Below are 13,515 nucleotides of genomic sequence, written 5' to 3'. Positions count from 1 at the left end.
TTGGAGCTTCATTGACCAATGGGAGCCCTTCTTCTTCCTGTCCAGCAGGTAACCTGCACAGGTGAGACAGGTGAGGGACAGGTGGGACAGGTGAGACAGGTGAGGGACAGATGGGGACAGGTGAGACACAGGTGGGACAGGTGAGGGACAGGTGAGACACAGGTGAGACAGGTGAGGGACAGAACTGGAGCTTCATCGACCAATGGGAGCCCTTCTTCTTCCTCTCCAGCAGGTAACCTGCACAGGTGAGACAGGTGAGGGACAGATGGGGACAAGGGAGACAGGTGAGGGACAGGTGGGGACAGGTGAGGGACAGGTGGGGACAATAGGACAGGTGGGGGACAAGGGGACAGGTGGTGGACAAGGCGACAGGTGAGGACGGGTGGGGAGATATAGGGACAGGTGAGTGACAGGTGAGGACAGGTGAGGAACAAGGGGACAGGTGAGCTACAGGTGTGTGGACAGATGAGCCCCAGGTGTGACAGGACACACGGACAGAAGCCACACAGGTGTGGTGACAAGGTGTGCCCAGCCAGGTGCCAGGTGTGGCTCTCACCTGTGACCGGCTGCCCCCCGTCGAACTTGGGCGGTTCCCAGACCAGCACGGCCCAGTCCTCGCCCACCTGGGTGACGCGAACGGCCTCGGGCGGGTCGGGGACGTCTGTGGGGACAGAGCACACCTGGGTCACCAGGTGTGCCCAGGTGGCCTCCTGTGTGCCCCCAGGTGTGCCCAGGTGTCCCCAGGTGTATCCCCATTGTCCCCAGGTGTGCGCAGGTGTCCCCAGGTGTGCCCAGGTGAGCCGTACCCACGACGCGGATGGTGATGGTGGCTGTGTCCCCCCTCCCCACTGTCCCCACGTGTCCCCAGGTGTATCCCCATCTGTCCCCATTGTCCCCAGGTGTGCCCAGGTGTATCCTCAGGTGTGCCCAGGTGAGCCGTACCCACGACGCGGATGGTGATGGTGGCTGTGTCCCCCCTCCCCACTGTCCCCAGGTGTCCCCATTGTCCCCATCTGTCCCCAGGTGTGCCCAGGTGTCCCCAGGTGTGCCCAGGTGTATCCCCAGGTGTATCCCCAGCTGTGCCCAGGTGAGAGCCGTACCCACGATGCGGATGGTGATGGCGGCCATGTCCCCCCTCCCCACTGTCCCCACGTGTCCCCAGGTGTATCCCCATTGTCCCCAGGTGTCCCCAGGTGTATCCTCAGGTGTGCCCAGGTGAGCCGTACCCACGACGCGGATGGTGATGGTGGCCGTGTCCCCCCTCCCCACTGTCCCCAGGTGTCCCCATTGTCCCCATCTGTCCCCAGGTGTGCCCAGGTGTCCCCAGGTGTCCCCAGGTGTGCCCAGGTGAGAGCCGTACCCACGATGCGGATGGTGATGGCGGTTGTGTCCCCCCTCCCCAGGTGTCCCCAGGTGTCTCCGGGTGATCCCCATTGTCCCCCAGTGTGCCCGGGTATCCCCGGTGTTCCCCAGGTGTGCCCAGGTGAGAGCCGTACCCACGATGCGGATGGTGATGGCGGCTGTGTCCCCCCTCCCCAGGTGTCCCCAGGTGTATCCCCAGGTGTGTCCCCAGCTGTATCCCCAGGTGTCCCCAGGTGTCTCCAGGTGTATCCCCATTGTCCCCAGGTGTATCCCCAGGTGTGTCCCCAGGTGTGCCCAGGTGTGCCCAGGTGTGCCCAGGTGAGCCGTACCCACGACGCGGATGGTGATGGCGGCCGTGTCCTCGCCGGCCGGGTTGGTGACGCGGATCTCGTAGCGCCCCTCGTCGGCGCGCTCGGCGCTCTCGATGACGAAACTGCTCAGCTGCGTCCGGTCCTCCAGACGGACACGCCCCTCACGGGCCGAGAACTCCTGGACAGGTGAGACAGGTGAGATGGACAGGTGTGGGACAGGTGAGACAGGTGTGGGACAGGTGAGACAGGTGTGGGACAGAGGGACAGGTGAGTGACACAGGGAACGGCTCAGCTGAGTCCGGTCCTCCAGACGGACACGCCCCTCACGGGCCGAGAACTCCTGGACAGGTGAGATGGACAGGTGACACAGGTGTGACCCAGGTGACACCCAGGTGTGTCCCAGGTGGTCTCACCTGTCCGTCCTTGCTCCAGGTGACCGTGGGCAGGGGCTCTCCCGAGATGGGCACAGTGACACAGGTGTGACACAGGTACACACACAGGTGTGACACAGGTGACACACAGGTGACACCCAGGTGTGTCCCAGGTGGTCTCACCTGTCCGTCCTTGCTCCAGGTGACCGTGGGCAGGGGCTCTCCCGAGATGGGCACAGTGACACAGGTGTGACACAGGTAACACAGGTATGACACAGGTGTGACACAGGTGACACACAGGTGACACCCAGGTGTGTCCCAGGTGGTCTCACCTGTCCGTCCTTGCTCCAGGTGACCATGGGCAGGGGCTCTCCCGAGATGGGCACGTCCAGGCGCAGTTTGTTTCCCGCCACCACCACCAAGGTGTTCTCCGAGTCCCGGCCCGAGCAGTCCAGGTGGATCTTGGGGGGCTCTGGGGGAGGGGACAGGTGTGCTCAGGTGTCCCCTCCCCCCCACAGGTGTGCCTTACCACCACAGGTGTGCTCAGGTGTCCCCACAGGTGTGCCCAGGTGTCCCCTCTCCCCCACAGGTGTCCCTACAGGTGTGCTCAGGTGTCCCCTCCTCCCCACAGGTGTCCCTTACCACCCCAGGTGTGCTCAGGTGTCCCCCCAGGTGTCCCCTCCCACCACAGATGTCCCCCCAGGTGTGCCCAGGTGTCCCTCCAGGTGTCCTCTCTTCCCACAGGTGTCCCCTTCCACCTCAGGTGTCCTCTGTCCCCTCAGGTGTCCCCTATCCCTCCCAGGTGTCCCCTCAGGTGTCCCCCCAGGTGTCCCCTGTCCCTTCAGGTGTCCCCTCAGGTGTGCCCAGGTGTCCCCCCAAGTGTCCCCTGTCCCCCCAGGTGCCCCCCCAGGTGTGCCCAGGTGTCCCCCCAAGTGTCCTCTGTCTCTCCCAGGTGTCCCCTCAGGTGTCCCCTGTCCCCTCAGGTGTGCCCAGGTGTCCCCTCCCACCCCAGGCGTCCCCTGTCTCTCCCAGGTGTCCCCCCAGGTGTCTTCTGTCCCCGCAGGTGTCCCCTGTCCCTCCCAGGTGTCCCCTCAGGTGTGCCCAGGTGTCCCCCCAGCTGTCCCCTGTCCCTCCCAGGTGTCCCCTGTCCTCTCAGGTGTCCCCCCAGGTGTCCTCTGTCCCTCCCAGGTGTCCCCTCCCACCCCAGGTGTCCCCTGTACCCACAGGTGTCCCCACAGGTGTCCCCTGTCCCCCCAGGTGTCCCTTCCCACCACAGATGTCCCCCCAGGTGTGCCCAGGTGTCCCCCCAAGTGTCTCCTCAGGTGTCCCCCCAGGTGTCCCCTGTCTCTCCCAGGTGTCCCCTCAGGTGTGCCCAGGTGTCCCCTCCCACCCTCAGGTGTCCCCTGTCCCCTCAGGTGTCCCCTCCCACCACAGATGTCCCCCCAGGTGTCCCTTCAGGTGTCCCCCCAGGTGTGCTCTGTCCCTCCCAGGTGTCCCCTCAGGTGTCCCCTCCCCCTCACCTTGTTTGGGGACATACTCCACCTTGATCTCTGGGGGGGGGGAGGGGGAGAGAGGGCGGGGTTAGTGACGTCATACACACAAACACACCCCTGTGACGTCACAGGGGAATCCCCAGTGACGTCATGGGGGGAATCCCCAGTGACGTCATCGTCCCAAAAGTCACCCCCAGACCCACGAGTGACCCCCAAATTTCCCCAAATTTCTCCAAAATGCCCCTAAATTTCCCCAAATTCCCCCCAAATCTCCCCCAAATTTCCCCCCAACCACCCCCAAATGCCCCCAAGTGCCCAAACCCCCCCCAAATGTCCCCAAACCCCCCCAAATTTCCCCCAAATTTCCCAAAATGCCCCAAATTTCCCCCAAATGCCCCCCAAAGTGCCCCAAAATTCCTCCAAATTCCCCCCCCCCAAATTTCACCAAACACCCCAAAATCCCCCCAAATGCCCCCCAGTGCCCCCCAAATGTGCCCCAAACACCCCCCCCAAACCCCCCCAAATTTCCCAAACACCCCAAAATGCCCCCAAATTTCCCAAATGGCCCCCAAATTTCCCCCAACCACCCCCAAGTGCCCCTCAAGTGCCCCCCAACTTCCCCCAAACCCCCCCAAATGCCCTCCCAGTGCCCCCCAAATCCCCCCAAATGCCCCCCAAACCCCCCCAAATTTCCCCCAAATTCTCAAAATGCCCCCAAATTTCCCAAAATGCCCCAAATTTTCCCCAAAGTGCCCTCTGTGCCCACCGAGGAAGTTGAGCTTGGCCGAGAGGGTGAGGGCGAAGCCGTCGGGCACGAAGGTGTAATCGCCCTCGTCCTCGGGGCGCACGTCGTCGATCACCAGCTTGTGGATCCTGGGGAGGGCCCAAAATCCCCAAAATCCACCCCAAAAATCCCCCAAAAATCCCAAAAATCCCCCAAAAAATCCACCCAAAAATCCCAAAAAAATCCCAACCAAAAATCCCAAATTTGGCCTTTTTTGGGTTGACGTCGTCGATCACCAGCTTGTGGATCCTGGGGAGGGCCCAAAATCCCCAAAATCCACCCCAAAAATCCCAAAAACCCCAAAAAACCGAAAATCCCCAAAAAAAACCCCACTCAAATATCTCAAAATTCAAAAAAAACCCACCCAAAAATCCCAAATTTGGCCTTTTTGGGGTTCATGTCATTGATCAGGAGCTTGTGGGTCCTGGGGAGGGCCCAAAATCCCCAAAATCCACCCCAAAAATCCCAAATCCCAAAAATCCCAAAAATTCAAAAAAAAATCCAAACAAAAATTCAAAAAAATCTACCCAAAATCCCCAAAAAAACCCCCAAAAGCCCAAAAATCCACCCAAAAATCCATCCAAAAATCCATCCAAAAATCCATCCAAAAATCCACCCCAAAAATCCCCAAAAATCCCAAAAATCCCCCAAAAAATCCACCCAAAAATCCCAAAAAAATCCCCCCCAAAATCCCCAAATTTGGCCTTTTTGGGGTTCACGTCATCGAATTTTTTGGGAGATTTTTTGGGGATTTTTTGGGGTTATTTCTGGGATATTTTGGGATTTTTTAGGGGAATTTTGGGATTTTTGGGAATTTTGAGGTTTATTTTTGGGATATTTTGGGATTTTTTAGGGGAATTTTGAGGGATTTTTTGGGAAATTTTTGGGGTTTATTTCTGGGGATTTTTTGGGGATATTTTAGGGGATTTTGGGAATTTTTTAGGGTTTATTTTTGGGATATTCTGTGAATTTTTGGGGGATTTTTTGGAAATTTTTTTGTGTTTATTTTTGGGGATTTTTTGGGGGTTGTTTTAGGGGATTTTGGGAATTTTTTAGGGTTTGTTTTTGGGATATTTTGGGATTTTTTTGGGAATTTTTGGGGTTTATTTTTGGGATATTCTGGGAATTTTTGGGGTTTTTTTTTTGTGTTTATTTTTGGGGATTTTTGGGGAAATTTTTAGGTTTTATTTTTGGGATTTTTAGGTGACTTTTTGGGGGATTTTGGTGGGTTTTGGTATTTTTGGGAAACTTTTAGGTTTTATTTTTGGGGATTTTTTGGGATTCCTTGGGGTTTTTTTTAGGGGATTTTGGGATATTTTTTGTGTTTATTTTTGGGATAGTTTTAGTATTTTGAGGGGATTTTTGAGATTTTTTTTTGGGATTCATGGGAATTTTTTGGGAGAATTTTGGGGGATTTTGGGGTTTTTTTTTAGGGGATTTTTAGAGATTTTTGGGAGATTTTTGGGGGGATTTTTTTGGATTTTTTGGTTTTTTTTTTTTTTTTTTTAGGGAATTTTGGGATTTTTTTGTGTTTATTTTTGGGATATTTTGGGATATTTTGGAATATTTTGGGATATTTTGGGATATTTTGGGGATGTTGGGGTCTCACCTGCCGGTGTGGGAGATGTGGATGCGTTTGCTGGGCCGAACCTCGACGCCGTTCTTGAACCAGCGCCCGGTGACCTTCTCGTCCGACACCTCGCACTTGAACACGGCCTGCTCGGTGGCCTGCACCGTCAGGTCCGCGATGCCCTGCAGCACCTCCAGCTGCTTCTCTGCAAGCCCAAAAAATCCACATGGACCCCAAAAATCCATGGGGACCTCAAAGAATCCATGGGGAACCCAAAAAAACCCATGAGGAACCCATGGAGAACATCTGGAGAACTTCCTGCAGCACCTCCAGCTGCTTCTCTGCAAGCCCAAAAAATCCACATGGACTCCAAAAATCCATGGGGACCTCAAAAAAATCCATGGGGACCTCAAAGAATCCATGGGGAACCCAAAAAAACCCATGGAGAACATCTGGAGAACTTCCTGCAGCACCTCCAGCTGCTTCTCTGCAAGCTCAAAAAATCAATGGGGACCTCAAAAATCCATGGGAACCCCAAAAAAATCCATGGGGAACCCAAAAAAACCCATGAGGAACCCATGGAGAACCTCTAGGAACATCTGGAGAACTTCCTGCAGCACCTCCAGCTGCTTCTCTGCAAGCCCAAAAAATCCACATGGACCCCAAAAATCCATGGGGAACCCAAAAAAGTCCATGGGGAACCCAAAAAATCCATGAGGAACCCATGGAGAACCTCTAGGAACATCTGGAGAACTTCCTGCAGCACCTCCAGCTGCTTCTCTGCAAGCCCAAAAAATCCATGGGGACCTCAAAAATCCATGGGGAATCCAAAAAAGTCCATGGGGAACCCAAAAAATCCATGAGGAACCCATGGAGAACCTCTAGGAACATCTGGAGAACTTCCTGCAGCACCTCCAGCTGCTTCTCTGCAAGCCCAAAAAATCCACATGGACCCCAAAAATCCATGGAGAATCCAAAGAACCCATGGGGACCTCAAAGAATCCATGGGGAACCCAAAAAAACCCATGGAGAACATCTGGAGAACTTCCTGCAGCACCTCCAGCTGCTTCTCTGCAAGCTCAAAAAATCAATGGGGACCTCAAAAATCCATGGGAACCCCAAAAAAATCCATGGGAAACCCAAAGAACCCATGGGGAACCCAGAACTCTATGGGGAACCCAAGAAGTCCATGAGGAACCCATGGAGAACATCTGGAGAACCTCCTGCAGCACCTCCAGCTGCTTCTCTGCAAGCCCAAAAAATCCCATGGACCCCAAAAATCCATGGGGAACCCAAAAAAGTCCATGGGGAACCCAAAAAATCCATGAGGAACCCATGGAGAACCTCTAGGAACATCTGGAGAACTTCCTGCAGCACCTCCAGCTGCTTCTCTGCAAGCCCAAAAAATCCACATGGACTCCAAAAATCCATGGGGACCTCAAAGAACCCATGGGGAACCCAAAAAAACCCATGAGGAACCCATGGAGAACCTCTAGGAACATCTGGAGAACTTCCTGCAGCACCTCCAGCTGCTTCTCTGCAAGCCCAAAAAATCCACATGGACTCCAAAAATCCATGGGGACCTCAAAAAAATCCATGGGGACCTCAAAGAATCCATGGGGAACCCAAAAAACCCATGAGGAACCCATGGAGAACATCTGGAGAACTTCCTGCAGCACCTCCAGCTGCTTCTCTGCAAGCCCAAAAAATCCACATGGACCCCAAAAATCATGGGGACCTTCCGGGATCTCCAGAACCTTCTCCAAGGTGACCCCCAACCATCTCCTGGAGCTGCCAGGAGCCCAGGTGACCCCGGAGGAGCTCTGACCTTCCACGATGACCTCGGCCTCGGCCTCGCCGCCGTTGGTCATGATGCGGTAGCGGCCGGTGTCCTCCTTGATGGCCTCGTTGAGGATCAGGAAGTGCTTCTTGCCGTCCTTCTTGAAGCGGTACTTGAAGGTCTCCTCGCGGGTCAGCTCCACGCCGTCCTTGGTCCTGGACACCGACGGGTGGACAGCAGGGGGAGATGGAGGTGGGGATGGACATGGGGTGGAGATGGACACCATGTGGACATGGGGTGGAGATGGATGTGGGGTGGGTGTGGAGATGGACATGGAGATGGGGTGGAGATGGAGATGGACATGGAGATGGGGTGGAGATGGACGTGGAGATGGACATGGAGATGGGGTGGAGATGGACATGGAGATGGGGTGGAGATGGACATGGAGATGGACACCAGGTGGAGATGGACATGGAGATGGGTGGAGATGGACATGGAGATGGGGTGGAGATGGACATGGAGATGGACATGGAGATGGGGTGGAGATGGACATGGAGATGGGGTGGAGATGGACATGGAGATGGACACCAGGTGGAGATGGACATGGAGATGGGGTGGAGATGGAGATGGAGAGGGACATGGAGTGGACATGGGGTGGAGATGGAGATGGAGATGGACACCAGGTGGGTGTGGGGTGGACATGGAAATGGACATGGGGTGGGTGTGGAGATGGACATGGGGTGGAGATGGACATGGGGTGGAGATGGAGATGGACATGGGGTGTGGGTGGAGTGGAGATGGACATGGGGTGGAGATGGGGTGGACATGGGGTGGACATGGAGATGGACGTGGAGATGGACACCAGGTGGGTGTGGGGTGGAGGTGGACGTGGACATGGACATGGGGTGGAGATGGAGATGGACAACAGGTGGACGTGGAGATGGACATGGGGTGGGTGTGGAGATGGACATGGAGATGGACACCAGGTGGAGATGGACATGGAGAGGGACATGGGGTGGAGTGGAGATGGACATGGAGATGGATGTGGGGTGGACATGGAGTGGAGATGGACATGGAGTGGAGATGGAGTGGACATGGAGAGGGACATGGGGTGGAGATGGACATCATGTGGACATGGAGATGGACATGGGGTGGACTCCAGGTGGGTGTGGAGATGGACATGGAGATGGATGTGGGGTGGACATGGAGATGGAGATGGACTTGGGGTGGAGATGGACATGGGGTGGAGATGGAGATGGACATGGGGTGTGTGTGGAGGGACATGGAGATGGACATGGGGTGGAGATGGACATGGAGATGGATGTGGAGATGGACACCAGGTGGGTGTGGGGTGGACATGGAGATGGACATGGGGTGGACATGGAGATGGACATGGGGTGGGTGTGGAGATTGAGATGGACATGGGGTGGAGATGGACACATGTGGACATGGAGATGGACACCATGTGGAGATGGAGATGGACATGGGGTGGAGATGGACACCATGTGGAGATGGAGATGGACATGGGGTGGAGATGGAGATGGACACCATGTGGAGATGGAGATGGACATGGGGTGGAGATGGGGCGGGTGTGGGGTGGACGTGGGGTAGACACAAGGTGGACGTGGAGATGGACATGGGGTGGAGGTGGAGATGGACACAAGGTGGGCACGGGGTGGTGTGGATGGACACAGGATGGACAGACGGACACAGGATGGCCACAGGATGGACATGGGATGGACACACGGCCACAGGATGGACACAGGCGGACACACGGACACAGGATGGACACAGGATGGACACACGGCCACAGGATGGACACAGCCAGACACACGGACACACAGGACACAGGATGGACACACGGACACAGGATGGACAGACAGACACAGGACACAGGATGGACACGGGATGGACACATGGACACAGGATGGACACACGGACACAGGACGGACACATGGACACACGGACACAGGATGGACACATGGACACGCGGACACAGGATGGACAGACGGACACAGGACAGTGGATGGACACGGGATGGACAGACGGACACAGGATGGACAGACGGACGTACCACATGACCTGCGCGCCCTCCTCGGACACCTCGGCCTCCAGCACCACGCGCTCGCCCACCACCACCTGCTGGTCCTCAGGGCCCTTCACGATGGTCACCGGCGGCTCTGGGACAGACACACGGACAGGTGAGGGACAGGTGAGGGGTCACAGGTGAGGGGTCAGCAGGGGACAGGTGAGGGACAGGTGACAGGTGAGGGGACAGCAGGGGACACCGCCTGCTGGTCCTCAGGGCCCTTCACGATGGTCACCGGCGGCTCTGGACAGACACACGGACAGGAGAGGGGACACAGGTGAGGGGACACAGGTGAGGGGACACAGGTAAGGGGGACAGGTGACAGGTGAGGGGACAGCAGGGGACACTGTCTGCTGGTCCTCAGGGCCCTTCATGATGGTCACTGGCGGCTCTGGACAGACACACGGACAGGTGAGGGACAGGTGAGGGGACAGGTGACAGGTGAGGGGACACAGGTGAGGGGACAGGTGAAGGGAACAGGTGACAGGTGAGGGGACACCGCCTGCTGGTCCTTGGGGCCCTCCACGATGGTCACTGGCGGCTCTGGACAGACACACGGACAGGTGAGGGACAGGTGAGGGGACACAGGTGAGGGACACTGGTGAGGGGACAGGTGACAGGTGAGGGGACACCGCCTGCTGGTCCTTGGGGCCCTCCACGATGGGCACCAGGTGCCCCCAGGTTCCCCCCCGGTGCCCACCCAGGTACCCCCCAGATGCCCCCAGGACCTCCATGGCCACCTCCAAGACCCCCAACACCCCCCCCAGGTGCCCCCCAGGTGTGCCCAGGTGTGCCCACCTTTGACGAAGACCTCGGTGAAGCATTTCTCGTCGTTGACCCGGCACTCGTAGGCGGCGTCGTCAGCCAGGGAGCACTTGTTGATGGTGAGGATGCGCTTGAGACCCACGTTCTCGAACACGTACCTGGGCAGGGAACACACCTGGGCACACCTGGGGCACACCTGGGCACACCTGGGGCACACCTGGGCACACCTAGGGGCACACCTGGGAGATCTAGGGGCACACCTTGTTGATGGTGAGGATGCGCTTGAGACCCACGTTCTCGAACACGTACCTGGGCAGGGAACACACCTGGGGACATGTGAGGGACACCTGGGGCACACCTATGCCCACCTGTGCCACACCTGGGCACACCTGGGGACATCTGAGGGACACCTGGGCACACCTGGGCACACACCTGTGCCCACCTGGCACTCACTTGTTGCTGGGTTTGATGAGCTGCCCGTTCTTGTATCACAACTGGGCACACCTGGGGCACATGTGGGGGTGCCTGGGCACACCTGAAGGACACCTGGGGCACACCTATGCCCACCTGTGCCACACCTGGACACATCTGAGGGGCACCTGAGCACACCTGGGGCACACTTGGGTGTGCCTGGGGACATCTGAAGGACACCTGGGGACACCTGGGCACACACCTGGGGGCACCTGAGCACACCTGGGCATACCTGGGGCACACTTGGGGGTTACCTGGGGACACCTGGGCACACCTGAGGGACACCTGAGGGACACCTGGGCACACCTGAGGGACACCTGGGCGCACACCTGTGCCCACCTGGCACTCACTTGTTGCTGGGTTTGATGAGCTGCCCGTTCTTGTACCACACCTGGGCACACCTGGGGCACACTTGGGGGTGCCTGGGCACACCTGGGGCACATGTGGGGGTGCCTGGGGACACCTGAGGGACACCTGGCACACCTGAGGTTACCTGGGGAGACCTGAAGGACACCTGGGCACACACCTGTGCCCACCTGGCACTCACTTGTTGCTGGGCTTGATGAGCTGCCCGTTCTTGTACCACACCTGGGCACACCTGGGGGCACCTGGGCACACCTGAGGGACACCTGAGGGACACCTGGGCACACCTGAGGGACACCTGAGGGACACCTGGGCACACACCTGTGCCCACCTGTGCCCACCTGGCACTCACTTGTTGCTGGGTTTGATGAGCTGCCCGTTCTTGTACCACTTGAGGGGCAGGTCGGGGTTGCTGAGCTCCACCATCAGCCGGATCTTGTTGCCCTTGTCCACCTGGTAGGCGGGGTCCAACTTCCGGATGAAGGCTGGGGTGGGGACAGGTGAGCTCAGGTGACCCCAAAAATTCACCTGGGAACCCCAAAATTCTCCAAAATTTCCATAAATTTCCATAATTTTCCCAAAATCCCCCGAATTCTCCCCAAATCTCCCACCTTCGCTCTTCTTGGGCTCCACCTTGATCTTCTTGAGGCGCTTGAGCCTCCCCTGTCCTTCAAACCTCCCAAATCCTCCAAAATTCCCCAAAAATCGCCCCAAAATCCCCAAAAATTTCCATATAATTTCCATAAATTTCCATAATTTTCCCAAAATCCCCTGAATTCTCCCCAGATCTCCCCCACCTTCGCTCTTCTTGGGCTCCACCTTGATCTTCTTGAGATGCTTGAGTCACTTTCATCCCCCAAAATCCCCCCAAATTCCTCCAATTTTCTCCAAAATCTCCATAAATTTCCATAAATTTCCATAATTTTCCCAAAATCCCCCGAATTGTCCCCAAATCTCCCACCTTCGCTCTTCTTGGGCTCCACCTTGATCTTCTTGAGATGCTCACATCCTCCAAATCCTCCCAAGATCCCTCTAAAATCCCCCAAAATTGCCCAAAATTCCTCCAATTTTCTCCAAAATTTCCATAAATTTCCATAATTTTCCCAAAATCCCCCGAATTCTCCCCAAATCTCCCACCTTCGCTCTTCTTGGGCTCCACCTTGATCTTCTTGAGGCGCTTGAGTCGCTTTCATCCCCAAATCCACCAAAACCCCCCAAAAATCACCCCAAATTCCTCCAATTTTCTCCAAAATTTCCATAAATTTCCATAATTTTCCCAAAATCCCCCGGATTGTCCCCAAATCTCCCCCACCTTCGCTCTTCTTGGGCTCCACCTTGATCTTCTTGAGGCGCTTGAGCATGCCGCGCAGGTCGGTGATGCCGTACTGGAAGGCGATGCGCTCGTACTCGCTCTTCTTGGTGACGCCCTTGAGCAGCTCCCAGATCTCCGGCGGGATCGTGTCCTCCTCGTCGTCCTTCTTCTTCTTCTTCACCTCCTCGGCCTGCTCCTCCCTGAGGGCGGTGGGTGGGCAGCGTGGTGGGCATCGTGGGCATCATCATGGGCATGGTCATCATCATGGTCATTATCATGGTCATCATGGTAATGGTCATCTTCATGCTCATGGGCATCATCATGGTCATTATCATGGTCATCATCATGGTCATCATCATGGGCATGGTCATCATCATGGTCATGGTCATCATCATGGTCATGGACATCATCATGGGCATGGTCATCATCATGGTCATGGTCATGGTCATCATCATGGGCATGGTCATCATCATGGGCATGGGCATCATCATGGTCATCATCATCATGGTCATGGTCATCATCATGGGCATGGTCATTATGGGCATGGGCATGGGTATCATGGTCATGGACATTGTGGTCATCATCATGGTCATCGTCATAATCATGGTCATCGTGGTCATGGTCATGGTCATGGTCATGGTCATTGTCATCATGGTCATAATCATGGGCATTGTCATGGTCATCATGGTCATCATGGTCATGGTCATCATCATGGTCATGGTCATCATCATGGTCATTATCATGGTCATCATGGTAATGGTCATCTTCATGCTCATGGGCATCATGGTCATCATGGTCATGGTCATCATCATGGGCATGGACATCATCAGGGCATGGTCATCAT

General features: G+C 56.2%; 1 protein-coding gene across 1 annotated transcript; it reads right to left on the bottom strand.

Annotated features, from left to right (window-relative positions):
- Positions 1 to 556: 556 nt before the first annotated feature.
- Positions 557 to 13,489, bottom strand: LOC127061157 (myosin-binding protein C, fast-type-like; the record flags this gene model as incomplete). Its single annotated transcript, XM_050987694.1, has 12 exons — positions 12,924 to 13,489; positions 12,672 to 12,871; positions 11,712 to 11,844; positions 10,559 to 10,683; positions 9,746 to 9,851; positions 7,720 to 7,886; positions 5,931 to 6,096; positions 4,304 to 4,410; positions 3,565 to 3,594; positions 2,377 to 2,516; positions 1,692 to 1,851; positions 557 to 661 (listed from the first exon to the last, which is right to left on the bottom strand). Coding segments are annotated over exons 1-12 (2,005 nt in total), but the record flags the coding sequence as incomplete, so codon positions are not given.
- Positions 13,490 to 13,515: the final 26 nt, after the last annotated feature.

The sequence above is a fragment of the Serinus canaria genome, unplaced genomic scaffold (genome assembly GCF_022539315.1).
Source record: "Serinus canaria isolate serCan28SL12 unplaced genomic scaffold, serCan2020 HiC_scaffold_126, whole genome shotgun sequence".
Classification (NCBI taxonomy): Eukaryota; Metazoa; Chordata; class Aves; order Passeriformes; family Fringillidae; genus Serinus; species Serinus canaria.
This window is presented reverse-complemented; position numbering and strand designations above follow the sequence as displayed.